This window comes from Lates calcarifer, linkage group LG13, assembly GCF_001640805.2.
Source record: "Lates calcarifer isolate ASB-BC8 linkage group LG13, TLL_Latcal_v3, whole genome shotgun sequence".
Taxonomy (NCBI): domain Eukaryota; kingdom Metazoa; phylum Chordata; class Actinopteri; family Centropomidae; genus Lates; species Lates calcarifer.
Genome location: NC_066845.1, coordinates 19908929 through 19935199, shown reverse-complemented (window position 1 = coordinate 19935199; position 26271 = coordinate 19908929). Strand labels below are relative to the sequence as shown.

The 26271-nt window shown below is 43.5% G+C and overlaps 1 protein-coding gene across 4 annotated transcripts; it reads right to left on the bottom strand.

Moving 5' to 3' along the window:
- Positions 1-57: 57 nt before the first annotated feature.
- On the bottom strand, positions 58-26108 carry mtmr3 (myotubularin related protein 3). Of its 4 annotated transcripts, XM_051075289.1 has the most exons (22): positions 25900-26108; positions 23820-23895; positions 22563-22619; positions 21129-21218; positions 20194-20310; positions 18068-18088; positions 17065-17147; positions 16388-16554; positions 16195-16291; positions 15759-15872; positions 14687-14877; positions 14177-14308; positions 13894-14005; positions 12554-12749; positions 12113-12298; positions 11661-11831; positions 10963-11108; positions 8978-10508; positions 8737-8847; positions 8560-8648; positions 7211-7237; positions 58-5115 (listed from the first exon to the last, which is right to left on the bottom strand). In XM_051075289.1, the coding sequence occupies exons 3-22, from the start codon at positions 22563-22565 to the stop codon at positions 4944-4946; spliced, it is 3756 nt and encodes a 1251-aa protein (XP_050931246.1). In that variant the 5' UTR covers positions 22566-22619; positions 23820-23895; positions 25900-26108; the 3' UTR covers positions 58-4943. The 4 variants fall into 4 exon arrangements, with proteins under 4 accessions (XP_050931246.1, XP_050931247.1, XP_018524299.1 ...); XM_051075290.1 differs by lacking the exon at positions 7211-7237; XM_018668783.2 differs by lacking the exon at positions 18068-18088.
- Between the last annotated feature and the right edge of the window lie 163 nt (positions 26109-26271).

The window sequence follows — 26271 nt, the reverse complement described above, 5'->3', positions numbered from 1 at the left end:
GTGTGTGTGTGTGTGTGAGAGAGAGCAGGTATCAGGTGCTGCGATCAGACAACACAGTAGGTTTATCTAGTTTATTTTTACTTTAATTCTACAACAATGTAATGCTCTTTAAAGTAAATCCAACAAAACAAAATATTCAGATTGAACAAGGAGCACTTGTTGTTACAGGAAATTGCTATGTACAGCTACACACTCCTCTGACAGACATGAGAAGGTTCAAAGTGCTTATCAAACAGAAGGGAAAAAAGGAGGAAGATGAAACAAAAGCACGAGTGATCCCTTTGTGAGAGACCCGTAATAAAACTGCTTGGCACCAGTCTCCACCAAAAAGAGACACGCACACACACACGCGCAGTCACTCCAATGCTTGATGCATTCACACGTTCACACTCAGGTCAAGTGATTACTGGGCCGTCGCAGTGACACCTCTGACAGAGCACGTCAGTGTGAGTGAAGAGAAATACAACATATGCAGACCAAGAGAACTTCTTGGGAAGGGGAAAAATAAAACACAGCAAGGGATCATCCCGGCAACGTGTGTGTTTCTGATGCCCGGTTCACCACGTTACCCTACCCTCCCACACACGTATCACCACTAACCACCATGCTCGTTACAATACTGAAAAGCACAGCACACTTTCCGTTTCAGCTTTTGTTTTGATGCACTCTGTGGCAGTGTCTACTTTATGTCATGTGCAAAAAATAGCCTCTTTTTTTTCTTTTTCTTTACTTTTTTTTTTAAAGACAGTTCACATTCATGGATTGCTGAACAAGACAAGCTTGATGTCCCACATGCCTGTGACGGTGGTGAAAATACAGAGTGAAAATTCTGCTGCTGGCCGTGACTGTGCGTGTGCAGACAGTGAAGGAGCCTTGGCCTGATAAAGAGAAATTACACACCTCATCCAGCCATCTTTTCGACATTTGATTTATCTGTATTTATGAGATCATGAGGTATGATGTATTGGAAAACTTCTTTTTTTTTCAACATTTAGGACACAGACGTTTAGGAGGAGTGTGAAGCCTTGGAATAAATCATGTGAACATAATGGGAGCACTGAGCTCTGATTAGAGGCCAGGTTTACATCATCATTAGAAACTGAACAGCCTAAGATCCTGGTTCCAGATAAGTATTCCAGTTGATCCAAGTTTGCAGATGAAGAAAGAACAGAGAGCTGGTTTATAAAGAGGATGGTCAGAGTCAAAACAAAATTTTCATTAGCTGCACATTAAATGCAGCAGTACCAAATTAATTCAAAATGAAATCAATGTTTGGACAGTTCAAGTGTTTTGTAAATATGTAATTTATAAAAATTACAGCGTCTTTCTACGAGGGGCAACAAATGCTTTTTTCCTCCATTCTATTTCAAAAGGTGAACTTGTTGAATTAAACACATTCACCACTTCCACAAGAGGGCAGTGAGAAAAACACTTGAAGCTTGTTGTTGCTCTGACCACTGCGGCTCCGCTGCACACTTCAATCCTCTGCTAGTACCACCGCATTTAATCCAACAGGAGATGTCATGGACACACAATGACACACAGCTCCAGTACTGTTGAACAGCACACTGTCAGTCACAGCTAGATTTATGCATTTCCTCTGATAGTCACGACTAACTGACCCTCTGCTGACAGGACAGGCTGCTTGATGAGGAATAACAAGATTGGCAGTCTCAACAAGAAGATCATGATCATTTCAAATCAAAGTTCTGCGGTCGTGTGCTGTACCTTAAATGCTCCAGCTGACTAACGGGAGAAAAAAAAAAAACACAGATTTTCAATAACAACAACAAAGGCCATTCTTGATGACGTGAATGTGGAACGCAAGAGTCACTCAGCAACTACAAGCTCAGTGTGAATGTGTGTGTGCATGAACAAGTGTGTGTACAAAGTAGAGGTAGTGTTTGTTTGTTTGATGAAATAATGGAGTCATTTTGTTTGTGTGTGTGTGTGTGTGTGAGAGAGAGAGAGAGAGTCAGGGGGCTTTTATTTTGGGTTCAGTCTGCTTGTTTTTGGACCACAATCCTCAGTGCATAGACGTCTCATTGGCTACAGACACACTCGTTATTTTATTCTGAAACGTGATCGTCAGAGGTCACATGATGTTTGATGACAACTCTGACCCCCCCACCCGGGCACATTAATTTTATCTGGATCATTTCATCCACAATTCAAGCTGCGATTGGCCGACACAAAACAGAAATGACGAGGTCGTCGTAGCCACGGATCAGAGCCACCTTTCTACTCCCCATCTCACAGAAACACTGATTATCCTGTGGCAATTTGAATTGTCTGGATTTTAAAACAGCAATTCAACAACAGAACTTTAATAAATAAAATCAAAGTAATGATCGCATTTAAAAGGGAAAACCACTGCAGCATCAAAACAGGACACCCTGCTTTTCTATTTAAAAAAAACACACCTGTCATCTTCAACAGGCAGCAAAATATAGGTATTTTTCTGCAATTGACAACATAAGAAAACAAAGAAATAAAAAAAAAAACACACAACTTTTTGGTGACTAATTAAGTGAGCCACTATTCAAGGATTCTATACATTTTTCTTAAATGCTATATAAGTATCTGAATATATTATTTTATTCATTTATTTTACAAAAAAGTGTGTGTGTGTGTTAGTGTGTGTGCAAGGTCAGTGAATGGGTGTCAGACAGAGCGGGCGTCTCAGTGAAGCTTCTCTGACACATTTCATGTGGAGTTACAGACTTAGGAAAACGCTAAGAGCCCTTTCTGCTGCTGCTGCTCTCCTCCACATTTCAGCCAATCAGAGCAGAAATCATGAGTGAGGTCACAGTCGTATGCCGCCTCAAAAATAATAATTAAACATTAGAAAAAAGAAAAAAAAATGTCTTTACAATCTGAACATGGAAATTCAAATGTGTCAAATTCACACCTTCACTTCTGATTTCCACCAGAGGACTGAAAAGCAAGGAGACATCCAGCTCCCAGTGCCTGCTGGGTAAGAAGAATAAAAAGGGGGCTGTTGTGAGTGAAGGGCATGAAGGTATGGCTAACAGAAGAGATTACACACTCAGTCAGTCTGTGTCGGGCACAAACAACCTGCAGCTCGTCTGCTGTCTGACACAAACCGACAACGCCACAACACATCCGTTTACACTCCCAGTGGACGAGGAATAACAGTCAGTCAGAGTGGAGGAGCTGAGCAGCCTTCAGCTGTTAAAGGGTCAGATGTTCTAAAGCCTTTTCTAGAGATCACTATCAAGTTCTGTTGTAAGACTCACGTGGCTGATTCTGTTTAAAAAATAATCAGCAGTATCTTTTACTCATCAGGATAAAAACGGAAAACGATGTGAATACAGCATTTCTGTTACTGATCACAAAGGCTTTTAAAAATCTTTGACCTTCAAAATTCTACCATCTGTCTTCACTCTGGGCTGAATCTCAACACCCTTTAAAACACAAACTCCAAACGTCACAACTTTTTTTTTTTGGTTTTGTATTAACATGTCAAGCTGTAGATACTATATATACTATATACACACATCTGTGCCATTCTGTGTGAAAAGCTGAAATAAACTCACCAAAACAAAAGCAAGCAAATATGCTGAGTTGAGATTCAGCCCGCAGTGTGTTAAAGGGTCAGTTCACCCACTTCACTCAATTGTGGATCATCGTAGATAATAGGGACACTGGCTTAGGAAATGATGTCATCAGGGTATATGTCTCCTTGGGTGTTGAGACTGCAAACATACACCAGAACACCAGCATGGAGTTTAAAATATGGGGACAGCTTATTATGAATTATGAGAAATGTAGGATGCAGCATTTTTGGAGCTTGACCCGTACTGGGGACTAAAAGTCAGGATGTATCCGCCTCTGCTGTATTGATTTTGACAATTTTTGCTTTAATCTGTCTTTTGAAAATCCAAAACTGTATGGAAACTAAAGAGAGGTGTAATCTAAATCACCAGAGTTCCATTTTAAATGCTGTTTTTAACAAATTGTTATTATAAAAAGTCAACTTGCAGAAGATTATTTGATAATCACTTTAAACAAAAAAGACAAACACTCTTATTGTAGCCTCTAATGGAAAACAAATTTCTGCTTTTTTGTGTCTTATATGTTACTAAACCAGTCTCTAGATTTTGAAATGTTTGTTGGACAATGTAAATGTTATTACTGGGCTCTGAGACATCATGATGGTTTAATTTCACTATTTTCTGAGACTGATTAACTCGTAAAATGATTTGCTGATTGATCAATGAAGGAAATAACAGCTGCAACCCCAATTCAATTCACCTCCACTGTACTGTGACGGCAGCAGAAACCTACCAGATGAGCTCTCACATAAAGGTAATTTGAGTGAGCTGATCCTTTAAGCTTCTCCCTAAACAATATCACTACCCAGACATTTCTGATACTGAGGGACTCTCATGATTGCCAGGAGACTTTGCACATGGCTCCAGAGAAAAGACGTCGTCTATGATGGTGCGTGGAAGTCTGATGAGAAGTGTGGATGAACGGGAAAAGCAGATTCAATGGAACAAAGCCCTCCAAGAGACTAAAACAAAACAGTGAGACGACCCTCTCTGCCCGCCTGGTCCAAGGCACCAGGAAGTCCATTCTCACTCCTCTGGCCTCGGAGTGAAGTCCCATCACCGCCACAAACCCTCTGTGTGGCAAATATGCAATATATTTCTTCTCTCACACACACACTCACACACACTCACCCCTGTGCACACCCGCTGTTCAGAGCGCTCGGCATCTCGCAAAACACGTCATTCAGCTCCGCCGCCACGTAATCATCTGTATATACACATTAAATTCCATTTCTGCCGCGCACACTCACACATAAAGTACATGGGACATTCTGTGTAGCTCCTGTGCTCTTCTTCAGCAGTGCACCTGTGTCAGCGGCTGGCAGCCCGGCCTGACTCCCCCTCCCGGTCCCGGTCCTCTGAGCCTCAGTTGGAGCTGGCTGTGATGGGTTTCTCCAGCTCCAGGTCCAGGGGAACCGAGCTGAGCTGGAGGTTGCTGTAGCAGGTCTTGCAGACACGGCTGGGCTCGAACAGCTGCTGACTTGGCACTGGGATCTTCTGGTCGCAACAGCTGGCGCAGAACACGTTACCACAGTTCCTGCAGGGGGGGGGACAGGCAGGTCACTGCTGGACTCTCATACAGAGCCTCTTTACACCTACAGTTAGCATGTGTCTACTTTTTAGACTTTGTTTACATGGGACTTAACTCCATTACATTTAAACCAAGGTCCTGTTCTTCATATGAGGAGTTAGGTTGATGTGATGATTTGACACAAGCGTAGACACTGGTTTTAAGTTTTCAATTATCTCTAATGAATCTGAATGATTCATTAGAGGAACAACACAAAAATGTCTGATATAAATACAAAATATAATACAACTAATTGTAAGTATCTGACTGTTATTAGAATTATTGAAGCACAAATATATTAAATGCTGCATCATAAACAAAAGCTTGTGTAGAGTGGGGTTGAAACATTCGTTTTTTTGTTAAATCTGAGTCAGTGAGTGAGTTCATAAATAGTAAAACTGAGCAAACTTTTTCTGACTCCTATACCTCAAGTCAGGCTACGTGCTGAAAATAAGAACCAATCTGGTTTTCCAAAATGTAATATGTTTACCTCACTGCATGGAAATCATAATAATTATAAAACATTTTCATGTAAGGTAACATGAGGCTTGTGTGCAGTTGCAGTAAAAATGTTCCGTCTGTAGCAACAAGAACATGTCAGTCAATCAGAAGTACAATCATGTGATCAGCATTAATTATGCTGCCTTTATTTCAAAGTAAGAGCGCGCTGTTAACAAATCAAGTCTCTGAGTTTGAAGTACAAGTTAGTTGGATGAGAATTAAAAGGGATATGTTAGCCTAGATTAGTGAACATTTGAAGAACAGGGCCCTGATATGTAATGTGCCTGCAAAAAACTTACAGAGGTTGTTTTACTTGCTGTGTCTGATTACAATCTGATCCCCAGAGACACATGATAAAACAGGAGTAAAGCAGGTCTGACACTCAAAGTAATGAGATGTTTGTCCAGAGCTTTGCACCAGAGGTCTTCACAGTTCCACAGTTCAGACACACTGCGGTCAGGTCCAAATTCTAGTCAGTCAATCAGGTTGGGTAGGGTCGGTGAACGTCACGGTTCACCAGAGCTTTATTCTGACAAGGGAGCTGCAGCCGAGCTTGTTCTAGGAAAATCAGAAGCCTATTAAATGACAGTTTTTTTGGAATTTGTTTGGATCCCACTAAGATTGGGGTCTCTGTATTTTGAAAATGAATTTATGCACATCGAGTTCAGGTAGATTTGCTACGGTCCAAAATATGTGACCTGTGAAGACCTCTTCTTTGCACACTGCTTCTGTGTACAGTTCCATTTTGCTGTGATTTTTCACTACATGCCGGGTTAGCAGAGGTGCTCTAACACTCAGCAGCGCTAACTTGATTATTCAGCCCATAAAAACACAAGTTACCATCACTGGACAGGAAGGCAGGTCACACTGGAGACTTCAGATACCCATGCTCAGATTCAGATGTAAGGCCATGCTCACACACTTACACACACACACACGCAGTGGTCCCTTCTGCCTGCCTGTACTCACCCTGAGCAGGAATATTAACAAAAACGTATCTACTTGTCTTTGTGTCTCCAGCCATTTACACCACCAGGTGGACTGAGTGGTGCGTAGTACCATGCTGTGCTGCTGGGAGGTGAGATGCAGGGGCTGGTTTGGGGCAGCATGCTGCCAGGATGTGTGTTGAGGGTGGTGGTGGGAGGGCGGGGGTACTGATGTGGAGCTATGGCCGGAGGAGGGTTGAAGTTGACAAAGTCCACAGTTTTTTGTTTTTTAAAATTGAAATACAGGAGAAATAAACAATCACCCCTCGACCAAACACAGCTGGCCAACTGGCAGCACGGTGTTCACGGTCACAGCCAATTAAAAACCGCTGAATGAAAACACACTAGCGCTGGACACACACTCAAGTCAATACATCTCAGAAATGAGGAGAGATTTCCCTGAGACTTTGCTGATGACTAAAACACAATGAAGGGAAACCAGGTGCAGCAAGTGAGGGAGGGGAGGGGAGGCAAGGATGGAGGGAGGGAGGTAGGGATAAGGATTAGGATGAGGAAGGTGCAGCAATGTCTGGTTAAGGGTGGGGTGGTGGGGGGACAGGGGAGCCGGCTCTCACCAGACCTCCTGGACAGGCTCCCTGCCACTGTAGAGGAGGAGAGGGGCAGACAATGGATAAGAACTGCCTGAACAGTGGAGAAAACTAATAACACACTTCCTGCTGAAGATGTGTGTCAGCTTTACAAAGCTTAACAAGACAAAAAAAATTAGAAAATCTAAGATAGCTACAATGCTTTTACTGTTAAAACACATCTTTCTGTTTTGAATCTTGGGCTGAAACTACTACAGATTGTCGTTTACAGCTCTGCCTACAGACCACACTGCACATGGACACAAAAAAGTGAATCCTGTTGAAATCTCTTCCGCTCAGTGATTAACTTCCAACCCACCAGGAAGAAAAAGATGTACAGAGCAGACAACAGTGATATGAGGAAATGATAACAGCACAGGAAATACCACCAGCTGACAGAATGAGAAAGAAAGCAGAAATACACCAGATTAATCTGTTGTATTTCAAAGCACCACAAGATATCCTGATGTTTCCAAGTAAACTTTGAATGGGTGTTGTTGCTCAGCCTAGCCCTTTATTCCACACAGTTATATCTTTGAGAGCACTTGGCACAACAGTGTAGAGCAGAAACCCTATCCAACAAACACTAAAGTAAACAAATCAATCTAACAACTTATCACCATGACAGCCTTTGAATTAAAGGAGGGCTCCAGACACGCTGCGTTACAAACTGCAGATGTGGAGTCTGAAAGCTACAGGTGTTTACCACGCAGTGAGGGTTTAATAAAGAGATGTTACCAAGCTGCATTATGGGAAATGTAGGAATCAGTGCCTCTGGACCCCAACAGGAGCAAACAAGTCAGGGGAATTTGAAGCTCTGCCACATTGTTTTGGACAATTTTTAAAAACTGTCTCTTGAGGAAATGCAATTCTAAATCGTAGTGCTCCTTCACACTAAAATGTGTAACCTGATCATAGAGAACAGTTGCAAATATTGATATGATTCAAACCAAAACATATTAAAAGACACATTAAGATTAGATCGTGGTAACCACATTTGCTTGTGGTCAAAAATGCTCCTATTCAGTTATGTAGCACAGAGTAGGCTTGACAATGAGCTGAAAAATTGAAGTCAACAGCCCAACACTGAGCTCTGGTCTGCAAGTCAAATCCAATCATAAATTCAAAAGTCATTCCAATGCCAAGTGTGAAACTGCCTCAGCTGAATCTACATTAGGTCTGGATGAATCTGAATACAGGAAACTGACTCTGAACAGGAGAAGAACTTAAACAGACGAACTCTCTTTAAGCCTCAACAGGACAGAGACGAGTTGTTACTGACAGCGATAGTGACTGAAGGTTTGAGCTTCTGCAGCTTGACAGTCCTCAGTCTTTACCTGCAGTGATGCTTCCTGGTGGCGAGCCAGAACCTGCTCTCACAGCCGTAACACTGGGCTGCCAAATGGTCAGGGTACCAGCGAGTGACCTGTAATGTACATGAAGTCCATAAATGCTCTGAGAACTTTGCTCCCTCCCTCCCAAATAAATATCCTTAGGTTAGCCTGGCTGTTCACCTCAGTGTCCTGCTTGTCCACCTGCTCCCAGCTGGCCTCAGAGAAGAGCTCTGTGCTGCAGCGTGACAAACAGTTGGGGTCCAGGTTGTACTCAGAGTCTGTCATTGAGGTCTGCATGGAGGGAGACACAGAATCAGCAAATGTTAAGGAATCTACCTGGCTGCAGTTATTATTTAAATGTCCAAGTGGTAAACAGATCAGCAGGTCAGTTAGTTTTATGGTCAGTCTGTCAGTATCTTACCACTTCGTCTCCCATGTCTCCGTTGATCCTGTGGGAGCCAGTGTGCTGCTGATTCTCCAGGCGGCTCCACAGCTCCTGCACCTGCTTCTTCAGAGTCTCTACCTCCATCTGGTGCCCTGCCTCAATCTGCCTCAGCCTCTGCTGGATGGCGTCAGTATGCAGCGTCAGCCCGTCATCATCCAGGTGACTGCGTGAAGGTTGCTCCGGGCTGGCGGCAGCCCGGCCCAGCAGGGCATGGCACCAGCGGTGCTGGGAGCAGCTGCCCCGCGGGTGGAGGATCAGGGAGTTACAGCTTGCTAGCGACATCTGTCGACTCAAAGGGGCCCGCTCCCCATTCCCTTTGGCCCAGTGAGGACCTCCGCAGGGCTCCCCGTCAGAGCTGTCGCCATTACAAAGCCCATCCCTGCTGAGGTCAGCACTCACAGACTGAAAGGCACTGACAGAGGGTCGCTTGGTGCCCCCGTTTAAAGTTCTAATAAAGCCTTGCTCACCTGCCTCTAGCCCTTTTTCTTTCCTGGAGCAGGGCAGCTGGCTCCTGCTGTCAGTGCAGGGCTGTCGGCTCAGACAAACAGGCGGCTGTGCTGGGAGCTCCAGCCTGCTGCAAACCTCCTCAGTTAAAGTCTCTGTGGAGCTTTCCATCAGGGAGACCCTTTTATCCACCTGCTCGATTGGCTCAGAGACACCATGGTCAGATTCAGAGTCAGGGCAGGTCTCCTCATCCACACCTGGCTCTTCAGGTGACCTGTCCTCAAAGCCGTTAGTTATAGTTCTATGGGCTGCAGGCTGCTCTGGGTCACCTGAGCTGGACTCACTGGGCCCATGTGCAACCTCCTCTTTTACAGAAGAGTTTTCAACATCCTGCTTCACCAGATCCTCTGGTGTCTGAGTCACCTCAGCTGCCTTTTGATCCAGCTCCTCTGCTTCCTGTGTGGGCAGAGAAGGAGACTCATCATCCTCCTCAGCCTCCATTATGCCATTTTCTGGATGGTGACCATTAGCAAATGCTTCTCTCTGCATCTCAGTTCCGTTGACTTTTGCACACTCATCCTCGTCCTCAGCTTTTGCTTCTTTCTCCACCTCTGTGTCAACAGTGTTAATGACATGAGTGACGGCAGCACTTCCCTCTCTCGGGTCTGCTCCCGCCTCCTCCTTTGTGGCTTCCTGAAGAATGTTCTCCATTTGGCCCTCAGCCACGCCCACCGCCACAGAGAGCTCTGCCTCCTCTGCTTCCTCTCCCATTGGGCTCACAGAGACTCCCTGTCCGAGCTCAGCGTGTGAGCCCTGGGACTGCGGGCTGTCGTCCAGTTCAGAGTCCACCCCGTCTGGGTAAGGCCCCACACCGTTAGGCCGCACCTCCTGATCTTGGTTGCCCCCTCCCTCGGGCCCCACTGCCATGTTGAGCTCCAGAGAGCGGCGGTGGTCCTGCCACTTTTCATTGAGGCTTGGGTCACTGGAGCGACGGTTCGGAGCCAGGGAGGTTCCCAGCTCACACGCACTGGGTAAGTTGTCGAAGGAGCGAGTTTTCGTACATCTGAAGGGGAAACGAGACACAAATTATACACAGAAAAAGCATTTCATCACATAACAATGGCTCAAAGTGTTGGCACCCTATGATTCAACCTGAAGCTGCACACATATTCATTATGAAGTGTTTGGCTGATAAATCAATCACACGTCAGTCTCATCAAAACAAGAAAAATGCAGCACAAGCATAATGAAAGAGAAGCATTCAGAGCTAGCCGTCAAACTATGTCAATATTAAAATAAAACAACTTCCTCTTGCTCTTCCATCATGGTATGACTGTCATGAGACAAGAGATAAGCAGAGCATAAAACATTATGACTGTGAGGGCCTGAGCAGAGCAGAGTATCTAAGCAGACGAGTTGAAAAGCCGGGCCTCTCCAGCTGTGGGAGTCCTCGACCTGTGTTTATCTTACATGAAGGAAGAAGGGGGGGGGCTCGGGTGCCAGCACGCCAGGCTCACCTGCCCAGTGGTGCATCCTCCGGGTTGGCACCGGGCACAGGGTAAGGGGCACAGGAGTCATCAGAGGGGGTGGTGGGGGAGGAGCTGGGCAGGTAGACCGCTGTCCACAGCATCAGGTTGCGCACGTGACACACTGGGTGGAGAACCTGCAACAACAGCTGCAAACTTAACTCAGCATGTGATCATGAGACGGGGGGGGATTAAAAAATAATACCAAAATACTATGGAAACAAATCTTTGTGTGAAACACATCGAGAAAATGAAACAAAGGACTTGGTTATATGGATATTTGAGTAAGATTCGATAAGAACGTCGGAATGCAGTTCTGAAAGTATGAATTTCCACTCATGAAAAGTCAAGAATAGTTATGGCCATGACACCCACACACAGAGAAATGCAAACACAAAACAGCAGTAACCACAAAATGCAATTCTCAGAGGAGTGGCAAAAAGACTCTTAAATCAAGTTTGAGACCATAACAATTAGCAATAAATCTAAGAACATATTATGAAATACATAGCTCTAGGGTTCTTCTTTCCCATAATGCATCTAAAGACTTTGCTGTGTGGACCCGAGGAGGCTCTTAATTAATTCTACGGGCACATTTTCTTCTTGTTATCCTTTGTCTTGCTGGACTTCAATCAGCTTTGTTTGTTTGTATAAAACATTTTAACATGCTTCAGAAACCATGGACATACGGTCTCGGAGTGTGAAGAGTACAGCATGTTCCTCAGTGTACGGTTGGCTGGTCTCAGCAGTGACCACACTGAGCAGGTCCTCTCCTGTACGTGGCGGTCTTCCCTCTCCTTGCCGCTGTTACACAGGAAGGTGCCGAACAGACAGGAGTAGGTGTGCTGCACCAGTTTCACCTGCATACACACACAAGCTGACATGTAGAGGCTTGCATACACATCTCAGGTATGATAATAAGAGCAGAGATGACAGGAGTTTCCTCGTATGACTCATGAACACACCCATACTGTAAATGCACGTCAGTGTCACACAATCGGAAACTGAACGTGACTGCATTTGAATTAGAGGCATGCCATCTCCACTTTTGTAGATAAAAGCATTCTGCAGTGTCTAATCTCAAGGATCTAAGAAGAAGACTTTATAATCGTATGGTTTGATTTTCACTACTGGTACATACCAGAAAGGCCTCGTTGAACTCAAAGGAGCATGGAAACTGCCTCTGCAGCTGGTGAACACAGTCCAGCCACTGCAGGAAGACAGGGCAGCGCTCATTCAGATCCTCAGAGTTTTCTCCATGGCCGCAGCGGTCGGCGAACTTATGGCCAAAGTCCAGCCACTCAGTCTCCACCAAAACCTGGAAGCCCTACATGAAGGTGTCACAAGATCTTACATTCAATAAAATGTTGCTTCACAACTGTGCTAAGACTGTAGGGCCAATCATGCTGGTGGTTTTTTTAAAAGTAAAAACAAATGTTAATTTAAAGTGAACATATAACACTTTTTCTGCTATAAAATGTTAATGTTTCCATGGAAATATGTCCACAAATAAAGCTAAATAAATTAAAATAAGCTAACAAAGGCCAGGGCCGGGCATGAAACTAAAAGTATTTATCTGTACCTCAATAGTGCGGTAGTATGGGTCCAGCAGCAGTTTGGACAAAGCAACTATCTGAGGAGTACGGTCCCAGCCGTCTGAGCAGTGCACCAGGACAGGCCTGTGGTCTCGGTCCACTGCGTTGACCACGAGCAATGCCGCCTTCAGCAGCAGGGACAGGTGCTGCAGCCATTTGGTACTCTCCAGTGCAGAAAGCCAGCTGCAGGCACACAGACAGCAAACAAACAAAAACATCAGACAACCCCATATGCCTCAGACACTAAGTGATGGCACACAGGTTGTATAAGGACAAGTACATAGCATGGACCAGTGCCACATACCACAGCATTTTTAATCTCAGCTAATTTGCAACACCCAGCAGTGACATACTATATAGCTTATGGTATAGCTAAGAGCCCAACCTAAAACTAAATGTGTCCTCCTACTTCCTTTTTTCTTGTTTTTAACCTGAAGGATTTAGCAGCTAAAGAGCTAGATATCTTTCTCGTGCTGTTGGCTGAGATTAAAAAAGTAGAGCAAATATAAAACCTGCATTTGTCAGGTGGATACCAAACTGATAAATCTAGCTATAAAATCCAAGTGTTTGGTCAAGTTAAGCAAATAACTTTGCCTGTTTGGATAATAGTTATGTAACATTTCAACACATTACATGACCAGAGACAGACATGAATACACCTTGACCTACTTCAATTATGAGTAAATGTTTCACTTGTCTTATTCTATCTAGGTTAATAATCCAAGTACTGTGGGTGTGTTTGTCTATAAACATGAAGGGTCTGCGACAGAGACAGGCTTGAGACAGCTTATACTCTCTACTTTGTCATGTTTATGAAGTCAAGCTGAGCAGCCAGTCATGGTCAGTACAGTGGTACAGTGGTGTAATGCTAACAGAAAATATGAGAAATTAGTATAGCCCACTGTGTTTTGCATAAACATAAAGTTTGTGTACAAGAGTCCTCAAATAATGAGGCTGTGTGTATAATATGACAGCATGTGAGCATGAACCGGATGATCCTGTTAAAACCAGGACGCAGGGTTAGGATGATTTTTCAAAGTCTGTTTTTGTCTTCTGATTTGATCTTCTAACCACTTTCAACAACCTTCTCTTAAGCCTAGCGTGATTCAATTACACATCATTGTGGCATCGAGTCTGAGAGTGCAGATGGAAAGAGATCCTCCACTTGGGGTTCGGCCAGGCTTTCTAAATCAGGAACAGATGTATGGCCAAGGCCAAAACACAGCTGTGATTACTAGTTACCTACAGTCACTACAGCAAAGCCTGAGAGCTATGGGGTTACGACTGGGGGCAGCGGGAGGCACTGCTGGAGGCATAAAAAACATACTTGGCTGGATCAGGCATCTGTGTGCAGAGGAAACGCAGAGACTGGAAACTCTTGCGGATGGAGTGGATGTTGGCCATGCCCATAAACACCACCTCACAGTTGGGATAGTACTCTGAAACAGGAGGAAAACAATGGTAAAAAATGAGAAAACAAAAAGCTAGCGGTTTAAGTTTTAATTTTAGCACAGAGAACAATCGCATTTACGGTTAACTGAGATGCTGAATCCACAGCACACATTGACCTAATTCTGCCTGTAATCAGGGACTGAGCTGAGGGGACCTACCTGGGCATTCACAGCCTCCCCCCTTGGCCCTGTTCGCTACGGCAGCAGCATAGGACCTGGCATCCAGGATAAGTAACTTGTGGGGCTGGATGACCAACGTCTCCACTTCTGAGCTGTTGGTCATGGAGGATTCTAATAAAGACACAGCACACAGCAAAAACTCAGTGTAAAACAGGCTGTATGAGGACAGGGCTGAAGGGTTTGGTTGAGATCATTACGACAATCCAAATTAACCTTTAAGATGTGAATATGTAGCATCCAGGTACAGCCAGTAGAATCTGTTTGACATCAGTCTGTGATCTGTGTGAACCTGCTGCTTCAGACAAGCCCTGACACGTCAGATTGCACAACAGTGTCTGCTGCTAATTCATGCAGATAGCAAGACCTCAGCGTGCAAACGTCTGTCCATGTGCAGTGGTAGGTGTGTGCTCAGCTGGAAGTGTGTGTTAGTGTGTGTACACAATATGTCAGCGAGAGTGTGAGTGAGGCTGACTAAGTGTGAGCTCTTACCAAAGTCAGTGTCAGGCAGGTCTGAGCCGTTGGTGTAGGTGCCGTTGGGGAGGTGTTTGCGGGAGCTGCTGTCCACGGCGCAGGCCTTGGCGATGGACTGGACCAGGTGCTCATCATCAGCGTTCCTCCAGCCCCACCAGCTGACCTCTGGCTGACCACAGCGGGCAATCACAGCCCCCGTACTCAGGTGCCTATGTGAGGGATTAGCCACAACACAATTAAGTCAGTCCACTGCAAGTTGACATCATATGACTGCACAATTTGTCAAACCAACAGTACAAAGCACAAAAGTGTTTAGTTTACTACTGTATAAATCTAAGTAGATTTTTTGCATTTAAATGTAAAAGGCTGGAATCTGTGTTTGTTTTTTTTGTTTTTTTTACTTTTTTGTTTAAAAAATGGCCCAAAAAATAATTAGGATTATCAAAATTGTTCCTAATAAATCTGTCCATCAACTAATTATTAAAGTGACTAATCATTTCATCTAAAATGGTTAAGCTGCTCCAAATTCATCAGATCAATAACTTTTGTTTTCTTTTGTTTTCATGGGGCAAAAAGATTGGGAAGCATTGACTTCAAAAACTTCACAGCCACCAAGGCAGACATTTGTCTTATATTCATTTCAGATGCTGGAACGCACAAAAAAGGCATGTGAAGTTTAGATTTCTGGTTGGAGAAGTTTTCCAAAAACAAAGATCAGAGGCTCTCAAACACGGTTCGATAAAAATATAACAACCACAATTCTCTGAAGCCATGATGACGCACTGTATGTTGCTGGTCAAGTCAGTAGTCTTGGTGATGATGACACATTCTGAATAGAAGGAAACAGGAAAATGTAGCATGGAGGGAGTTATTTATTAGTGATTGGCTATGTGTTGTGGTTTTTAGCCGAAGTAAACTCTGTCCAAAGTGGCACTAATATAGAGCCGTAAAGATATTATGTGAGGATGACTTCATTCCTTTCATAAGCAAAAGGGCCAATCAACACATTAGGAAGGTTTTCATTTCTGCATGGTGGTAAACAAGTTAACCTTCTGGTTTAAGGAGCTCATGGAGAAATAAACACACCAACCTATAAACCACAGCAGGAAACCTCTTCCAGGAGCGGAAGGCTGCCACATTTTCCAACTCCTTGTCAGTGATCCAGGCTGGCACCAGGAGTTGCTGAGGATAGCTGGGGCAAAGTCTGGCAGAGCAGAGAGACAGAGAGAGCAATGGCTCAACAAGGAGAGAGAGAGAGAGAGAGAGGAAGGGAGAGAGCACCAAAGGCCTGTGATGGCTCAACAAAAGTCTCTGTCTACAGATACCTAATCCTGGGCTGGGCCCTTATCTCCCCAGGGTGCAGCACCAGTGGCGTACAATAACACAACCACCCACAATCTAACATACACACACACTGACTTGTGATGTACGCCAATGAAAGCTAAGGACGGATCTAACTTCTAGCTGAGAGTGATGGAAATCAACACAGCAGCAGGTTATGTATCCTGAATGAAAGCTGCGACTACCTGAACTTGCTGTTGATGTCAGATATCCTCCAGGCGTTTTGAGTGTCAAAGCCCATCCGCTCCACCTCGTTCTTGAACCAGGAGGTCACATGCTCGCCTACAGAAAGAGCAGAGATGTCTGATAAGACCAGAGCAGAGCACAGAGGAGGTTCTGCTGAGGTTATGTGAGGACACGTCAGAGACAGCAGGGTACCTGGTCTGCACAGCTCGCCGTGCTGCTCCTTCTCGCCAGCGTACACTTCCATGCACCAGGCATGGAAGGCGAAGGAGAAGAGGTCCTCCAGGCGAGAGGGGGGTCGAACTACCACATTCAGGCGTTTCAACCATTCCTGGCACTGTTCAAAGGTGGAGAACTGACACCTGAGATAGCAACATGGGAACACAGAAGCCAACGTTACAACAAATATGAGAATGCAAGGATGGTGTTCACAAAAGCCTTTCAATATTGATCTCTTCAATACAGACACAGCAGATATTTGTCTGAATGGTTTGTTTATGAAAACAAACATGGACATGTATGTTTTTACTAAAAAAGTAAATGACTACTTTTGTTAGCTTTCTAAATGGTAGCTGTACTGCAAGACTGCACTGCTGATATTCTAATCACTGGAGTCAAAACAAAACTGAGCTGGTAAACAGCATGGCATCTATTTTTTCCTAAACATATTTCACTGTTACAGCTGCATTAAGCTTGTCTGCATCATTCACTGTTCTCTTTCTGCCATGCTTAAATGTTAAAATGTTTAAATCAACCTTAAACCTGGTATCTGGACAGCAATATCAGAATATCACATTTTTAGACAACCAGATTACATTTCCTAAAACTTTACCATACAAAAGGCTGGAATGGCTTTAGAGTGCAGGACATACCGGACAACTTTGCAGTCTTTACAGGTGACATGGAGCTGGAACATATCCCGACACTCTACACTCTCTATAAGCTGAAGGGGAACCTGTAGAGCAAAAGAGAGGGAACGTCAACTCTACACCCAGCAAAACTCATACAGAAACATTAAATACTACACTGAAAATGTACCAACCAAACCCATGCAGTCAAGTGGTGTGGTAAGATTCATGCCAAGAATCAGCCACATGTGCTGCAACATCACATTTTTAGTTCATGTATTTCATTGTACAACCAAAACCATTCAGCCACATGGTGCTAAAAATACACAAATACACAAGTCACACAGGTTACTTGTCCAGGTGCATTTCCATTAATTTTACACATCATATCACATCTCCCTGAGCTCTGTTAATATAAATGACCTTCTTAAATTTGCATATGGGAGCACAAAAACACTCAATACTAGATTTTGAGAGCCTGTATCTGAATTTCCCTTTGGGCGCAGAGCTACAGTCTTATCTTTTATAAGCAAATACCATCCAAAGTACAGAACTGTCATGTGCTCATGACTTGAGAGCATGCTTTGAATACTGCAGAGAAATAGCTATGCTGCTTTTGACTGAGCTCTGTTAATTAGCTACACTTTTCAGCAGCACAGTGAGCTTTCATAAAAAGGTGTGGCCCAAGCTACTGTTCACACACAGTCCAGAGCCATGCACAATTGACAGCCAGTCATCAGCAGGTCAAGCTCACAACACATTAGTGCAATGACGGCGTTACTGCCCAATGGAGATTTAGTTGACGTATTGAAAGATCAGCAGCTCAAATGCTTTGTGTGGATAGATTTTCCCCCACACATATTTATCATTATTTCTATTTTAATCCAGCACCTGGTGTTAAACAGGATGAACGAGAAGGATTCTACTCCTCTTGGCACCAGCTAGTTAACAGACAGGCACAAACAAATTACACACACAAATTATACAGTCAACCACTCCACACCGTGCAGCTCTATTGGGTACTTACTGACACCTCACAACAACAACTCTATCCAAAACAAAACAGAAAAAACAATAATGAAAATGATGCATGTCGATTTGGAACTATTTTCTGTCTGTGCAGGGCTGCCATCCCTACGCATTCCGGATGTTTGAGCATCCTGCTGCCACAACTTAATTCCTGCCCTCTAATCTACATCCCTAATCTGGCCATCATCAAAATTCCTGAGCTGCTTGTTAACAGCCTCTCGCTCTCCTCTAGCACCTCCTACCCCTGATTTGCGAGCTCTGACAACTCCGCCATGTGATGCAGATGCCTCGTCAACACGTCCAAATATGTGCGAGGAGAAGGTTGGCTCTGTCTGATGTGAGCACAGAGAGGTGGTTTGTAAGACAGAAAGCTCATTCAGGTTCCAATTAAGCCCAACTACACGTGACCAGCAGCCAGTAGCAACACAAAGCACTCATATGGATGCACTCACCAGAACCAATGAACAAACCAACAACCCTATTGCTAATATCATATATGAGCTTTGGTACCAAGCCAGAATTCTCAGATGCTTAATATTGTTAAAGCTCAAGCAGCAACACAAGAACTTCATTTAGACAAATACTCTCAAACTTGCAAAACTTTTGATATTTGACAGTTCTGATACTCAGTGCTGCAGACACATTATAGTCAGTAGCGAAAAAGGATTGAGGTTTGATTCTTTACTATCATTCAGCAGATAAGGCTGGTGATATCCCTTTTTTTTTACTGCCAACAAATTCCACAAAAAGACCAAAACCAATAATGTCTGTCTTTCTCTGGCTTCCCTGCCTTGTGTGTGGCACTAAACCCTAAGTCCCTTGGTTCCTACTGAAGACAGAAATCTTTAGAAAATGATGACACATATGTATTTTCATTTTATGACAGGCTAAATAATTTCCAAAATATACAGGAACTGTAGTTTTTAGCAACAACTGCCCAAACAGCACTAAACAGTGAAGTTGTTTAGGACTATTTTCAGCTGCAGATTTTGTGCAGTATAGAGTATTTTGGCAGCAGGACAGTGTATGTGCAACTGACTCCAAATACACAACACTGTCTGTGTACGTTCATGGTAATGAAAGAACATATCACTCGGTGCAACAGTGTCTCTCACTGAAGTGTTTCAATAGCTTTTGAACAACACAGACGACAATTGTTGACAGGATCCATTCATCACTGGTTTTGGACTTTTCATGGGATTTGCTGACAGTAAGAAAAATACAGATCACCAGATTTATCCTTCACAATAATATGAAGGAATGTTATTTGCCCTTCCATGATGATGGTTTTTAAGAGAAGGAAGTGAAACAACAAAAAGTGTTTTCCTGCAGCACATGATTTGTAATTGCACAACTTTCCTGCTCTCACATGTCTGCACCAGAGCAGCTTGGTGATCTGAACACACCGTATTCTTTTCCTAAGGCCTTTAGTTAACAATTTCAGCAACAAACTATGGCAAATACTTAGATGAGTAAAAACATTCAAAGAATTGCATCCAAGTAGATTATGAGAGATATGACATTGCATATAATCTAAGGGGAAAAAATCTTTTGCCATCCTGTGCAACCCTGGAATCAACAAGCTTTGTACCAATGTATGTACTTGCTCAAATCTGGGGTGACTCGTGGTTTAAATAAGTCATACTTTTAAAAGCCAGACTAGGAACAGGAGTATAAATACTCAGTGCAGCGAACATCTTCTGGATTGCAAATGAGGACTTTTTTTAGAAAGTGACCACCACTTGGTCACAAAGCTAGTCTCTCTTTTAATGTAGTGAAAAGAGACACAGAGAGAGAGAGCCACTGTTATGCATCCCCTCTGGAATGACTGCAACCATGACAACGGCAAGTGCAGAGAGAAAGCACCGCAGGCAGGCAAGTGTAGCAACAGAGGTGATGAAGAGTCACGCGGCACTGCTGCCAGTGCAGATCAGCTCTGAATGGCCTGGTCACCACAGCACTGGCACAATGGCCCCAGCTCTGCCCATTCACAAAACATTAATACTTTCACACAGCCTCAAGAGATATTGCACTTCATTCTCCAGTTACTGTGAGCTGCGTGAAAGACATTCTCTAATCGTATCTGACCTTGAAGCTCATCAGTCAGTTTTCAAAGATACTTACGTTGACAACAGATTCTTTGAACTTGATGTGTAGGCGGTAGTTGGACATTGCGATGATGGCATCCTCTGCTCTCCCCACATACTCTGTGAACTCCCCGTGCAGCTCAGGAAAGGGCACCTAGCAACAACAGGTGATAAAACATTTCAAACTAACTACAATGTAGCAAAGATCACCAGTGACGATGAGAAATGTGCACAGGGCTGTGGTATGAGATTTTTTCACTAGATATGGTTATCCCGACTGTTTTGCAGCTTGAATCAACATGCTGGTTATGATGAAATGTTTTACTCTTGCAGGTATTCTGAGTACTTGAGTACAAATTCTACACTCCTTTTTCACAGAAAGAACTTCTTTCTAATTACCAGAAAGTGAACTTTGTATGGAACCAAGCAACTTTACTACTTTTCCAATTTGTATTCTTTGATCATGAAAAAAAGGACTCCGGGTCATTTTGAGTGAGCTACGGCATTTGCTGTAGTGCACAACACTAACTGATGAAATGTAAGCTTTCAAAGTTACACAATTACCACTTTAAATACCAGGCTTGTGACTGGAAACATATCAGCACTAAGTCAAAGAAAAGATACAAAGGAATAAAGAAACAACATGAACGTCTGAAATGACCTACTGACCAATGACAAGGGCTATAGCTCCTCAGAGCAGTAGACAAAAGTATCCTCATTGTGATTTTTCATAATGACAGAATGTAAGATTTTTGTTTTATTTTCAGATTGCAGGGATTCAGATATCACTTGACTTTTGACACTTTGTCTCTGGGGCTGGTCAAATTGAAAGTGAGCTTAAGTCACATGCCTACGGGTGGTTATGTAACTGATTACAGAGAAGAGACTCACCCACATATTTACACATAACTGTCAGGTTAACTGGGTGTTTTTACAGCACAAGATACGCGGCGAGGGCAGCAGCTTCCTCACCTGCATGTTTTCCTCCTCCAGGACAGGGGACTTCTTGGGGAATATCTGATTGGCTTGGATACACTCCAAGCTGTGCTGCCCCTCCTCCTCCTGCAGAGAAAAAGGACTGTTAACTATTTACTGAATTAGAGTTAACTTTAACAACCGCAACTTTCTTTTAGTCACATATTTTTTCTTAAGATTTAATACTGTTTGTCCAGAGAAGGCTGGCTAAGTGTATTCTTGTTTATCACCCTGCCCCTGTCACTCTGTCATATACAGTGACACATGTATTCATTTTGACCACAGAGCTCCTCTGCAGAAATTGTTTGGGTGGTTAAAACTCTTGCACAAGACCAGTGTAGTAGTAGTAGCTTTTGAAGTAAAGGAGTGTTACTCTGTTTCACTGCCTTGATTTTCCCAGCCACAGCAATATTTGATTGGCTTTTACTTTATTTGGCAATGGCAGAAGTGTCACAACCCCCATTGTGACAGAGTTGATTTAAAACCAACCTGACAGTGTTGCATTTATACTGGTTTATGTGGCTGTCTTAGCCTCCCCAACCACACCCAGGCTAATTTACTATAATCACCCTCTGTACAACGAGTAGATATAGAGGCTAATAACAGATAGCACTTGAAATTTGGAAGTAGACATGGTAATTTATCTACACAATACCATGAAAATAAAGAGTCTACGTACATTTCTTGGTTGGCAAAATCAATGCCAAAATTATTGCCATTTTTAGTTTAAAAGAAGTTTTCACCAGCAGCCTGGAGGTTTTTTTAGGGGCCGAGTGTTTGAGGTCACGGTAGTCTTATCCAACACATTTCACAGAGGATGCCTATCAGTGGGGAATGCGAAGCATGGATATACAAGCAGGGATTTTTCCTCAAGGGCAAACTGGTGGAAAAAAAATGTCTGGCCTTGCACTGACAGAGATCGACAAGAATCTATGGCCTGTGTTTGGTCAGGAGCAGAATTTAGTCTGAACACTGTGCAAAGAAAGATGAAGGTGCTCGAAAGAGATGGCAGATAATGGACAGTGGCAGCACATCCTGCAGGATGCTGGCTCAGCATGAGCAGAGCTGATACACACAGTCACCACAGCTCAAGGAGCAGTGTGGTGAGGCCAGCCAGGGGGCAGCCACCACACAGCAGCATGCCAAAAACAAAAAACACTCACACATAGTTCAACAGGCAATGCATCCGATCTGCTGGTTATGTCATGATGCAACAAAACAAATTTCTGAAATGAAAACTGAAAGCTGCCCTGCTTATACAGCAGCCTTGGACGACCTTTGACACTGTTACAGCTGGTGTAACTGTTCTGGTAAACAGGGCTGATTAAAAGCGAAAATCAATGGAGAGTTTCCGATTCAGCAGACTGCACCCAGGCCACCAGACAGACAGATGTTACTTTCCAAAGCATACATGAAGTGATGGTACTTTACCATGGCCCCTGTGAAGGAGTGTGGGTCACCCAACAAGGAACTCCGGCCTGGACCAGTCTACACAAAAACAACACAGACAGTTCATAAGAAATTCTGACAGAGAACATGTAAATCATATTTGGTATCTTTCAGCCATTATCTCTAAAATGCTCATCACCCACATGTTTCAAATTAAGATCTATTTTTCTTCCTCCAGCCTGGGGTGAGATACTGTGCAGCCAGTACCACTGGGATCACTATTGTGAAATATAGAGCAACATTTATAGGAGCAGAATTCATGATCAAAATACTTCATTGGCTATTGTGACAAGGTCTCATTGTCACCACTGATTTAAGGTCAGTTAAGGACAACTAAACTGCGTATTGCTGAGACTTAACATAACTTATTTTGGGAAAGCATCAATACTGACAGGTTTTAAAATTTAATTCAATAGATATCCTGGCTTCAGTTACTCAAATCAGTGGGTCATTATTTATATATATAGTCAGTTTGTCAGTCAGTTTGCTCAAAACTTGAAGTCGTTAAGTTTTATGGTTAAAATCATTGTTCTGGGAGATGGCGAGGCATCAACAAGGTAACCACAAACTACAACATCCCCCCTTCTACTTCCCCATCTCTCGCCTCTAATTTACAGTCATCTCTCCACTGTCCATCCCCAAGTAAAAGGCACATCATGCCCCAAAACATACATCAGAAATATGCACATTTATCAGTCAAATATTGTAACTCTAGAGTTGTTTCTCCACCAAATACTCAGCTCATCCCAAAAGAGCAAACATTGAAATGATGAACCTTACTAACACCCTTTTTTCTATGTGAATTTGCAGTGCTTCTGTTGGATTGATTTAGATTGCATGTGAGGAGGTTTCAAAGAACTAACAAGAGGGACAAAGAGTAATGGGTGACTGGAGTGGCTAACTGTGTTTGTGATGTTGTACACAAGCATCAGGATGTGTAAATACTTTCTCAGGGAGTGGGTCTAGGCAACAAACTAATTGTATTTCATGATCGACCTGAGCCCATGGTAGGGCAGCCATGTTCAAAATGCTCAATAGCAAATCAATTCTACATGAAATGGCACAACGGATGGCTTGGCAAGCTATAGCAGGCTTGTGGCCTTCAGTAAAGCTTATAGTCAGTTAGTACCATTAAATATAGTAAAGAGCAACAAAAGTAGTGGTGGCCACACAGTCAAAGCAACAGATGCCTTAAAAAGTCACATAAACACAGTAACGTAATAGATCTTTTCTACCTACCACTAACAATCAGTAATGGACGATGAGCAGTCCTGATGATCCTGTCTGGAGACTCTCACAAGTTAGACATGGAAATCTGTGGACATGGAGGCAAACAAATAGTGAGCAAATGCTTTTCCTTACAAACATGTCTTCATTTTCCAAACAGCAGACTTTTTCACTGAGACATTCAAGCTACAGAAGCTCTTTTGATTCCCTGGCAAATATAGCTGTACTGGTGGTCACAGTGGCTTGCATGTGAGCTCAGAGATACCACTTAACCTCAGCTGTGGAATGAGAAAAAAAGCCTGCTGGATTTTGACGCACTAGACAGTCTAGCCAGCATACAGACAGGGTTAAGTCACGTGAGCTGATCACCTGATGTTAACCATCAGAAATGCTCTCTATCCATACGTAACATTAAATTTAAACCATTTGGAGGATTATTAGAAGCCACTTGAAGGTATGGTGGTGGTGAAACTACCCTACAATGGTTGATTCCCTGCCATTGTAGGGTAGGCAATTGTTGGTCAGGCACACATACATGGCAGAGACATTTCACAGCACTTGGCTGGTGGGTGGTATTAATTTCCTGCAAAGTGTACAGTTGAAATGTGTCATTCACCAGGAACATGAGCAGATACCAACTGTTTGTCTGGGTAATGTTAAACTATCTTCACAGAGATTATGATGATTTTTAAAGTGATATCACCTAACATCTCTCTTCAAAACAGGCAACCTGTCAGAGATCTCTCAGCATACAGGCCCACAAATAGTTGTAAAGGTCAGCTACTCTTGCAGAGACTGAAATCTGATCTGAGAAGGTCCGTGAATGAGCTGCTCAGGACCTCAACACACCTTCTTGGGAACTTTTAAGATCACAAAGGCCAGAAAAAAGACAAAAAATCAATTGCATTGGTGGCAAGAGGGGCCCTCGGCACCGTCTGGTCGTTGAGGGTGGCGTGAAGCAGCGAGGGGAGGTCATTACCTCACTGACTGAGAAGTCCAGCTTTTACTGCCGGTGCTACCTGATAAAGCCTATCTGCCACACACACACGGCTCTGTTTACTGCAGCAGGCTCATGACCCGTGGCTAGAGCTCAGTCTGGCTCGGAGTTCAGAGTCACAGAGGGAGGACTAAGCCCCTTAGAGCCTTAACGTTACTCCTATCCCGTGACCGGCCACCATGTATCACAGGCGGCAACATTATCGTGCAAAGAGCTTCACTCTCTTAACATTTATTAGCAAGTTTCAAAAAGAAATACTGACTGTGATGATGAACTGCAATGAACAGTTGTCTTGACTACTTTAGTAGCAACAGAAAAGATACCAACAGCACTAAAAAGGATTAAGGTTCACATAAAAGCATACATGTCGGCTGACTGTGCGTGAAAAAACTCTGATTCCGCAGGCTGAAGGTTAACTTCATAGCTTCACTTAGTAAATAAAACATTGCTGACATTTTTAATGCTATTTTTAAGATACCTTGATAAATATAATGTTGGCAGCGTGAGCTATCGTCATCCAAAACCCATACTCAAACACATCCGAATCGTAATCTTATAATGAATGCTAGCAAGCTAAGTGCTCTGCAACGTATCATTACCAACAACAGAGAAATAATCCACTGTTAGGCGACAAGTCAGTAACTAACAACGTCAGTTATGTTAACAGGTTGGACAGCTAGATAACGAAACATATTAATAAACAACAGTAACGAGCTAGCTATCGCAGCTCCTCCTTTGGGTAACGTTAAGATAGATTTTCTGCAGCTAGCTAATAGTTAATCAAGAATAGTACGTCCTTACAGTAATGCTAGGAAGCTAACGCTTCGACCAAAGTGGGTATTTAGACTGCAAGCAGTAGACACAAGACATTTACAAGTAAACAGTGTGCTGTTGTGTTAATAATCACATAGTACTCGGTGTTTGCCATTAGTAGCTGTAACACAGACCAGCCAGTAAGCTGGCTAGGTAACATTAGCTCGTTGAGCTAGCGCAGCTCTCTGCAACTGTTTTTGTTGTTATGAGATGGAGGGCGGACCCCAAAAAGGAGGCCTCTGTCAAAACACACCGAGGAACAACCACAACCGGCGGACTCACCAGCCAAAGGAGTGATGAAAAGTAAGGAGCCAAAGATTCATCCGAAGCCCGTGCAATTACTAAGCAGCAAATAGACCTCGATCAAATAAACATTAGTCATATCCGAGCCGAGGCCAGCTTCACTGCGTCCCTTTCCAGCACAGAGCCGTCGTCGCCATCGCAGCAAATTCTCCAGCCCAACAACCTACGTGATATGTGACGTCATTGCGTCAGAGCGGTACTCTGGGCGGGGGAGGGGTCGGACACACCACGCGGTACTATCATGTAAACACTGCGCCGTAGGCTGCCCGAAAAACTAATAAAACTACTGAATATAATGGACATGTATGATCGAGAAGCTGGTGATGAAGTAAACTGCGGAAATTACTAAAT

Bases quoted from the DNA above. Each gene is read 5' to 3' on its own strand.
- mtmr3 (XM_051075289.1), bottom strand. The intron at 15,873-16,194 runs GTAGTCGCAGCT...CTGCTCTGCCAG, and splicing joins GACATCAACAGCAAGTTCAG to ACTTTGCCCCAGCTATCCTC. The intron at 14,878-15,758 runs GTTGGTGTGTTT...TCCCTCACATAG, and splicing joins TTTCCTGCTGTGGTTTATAG to GCACCTGAGTACGGGGGCTG.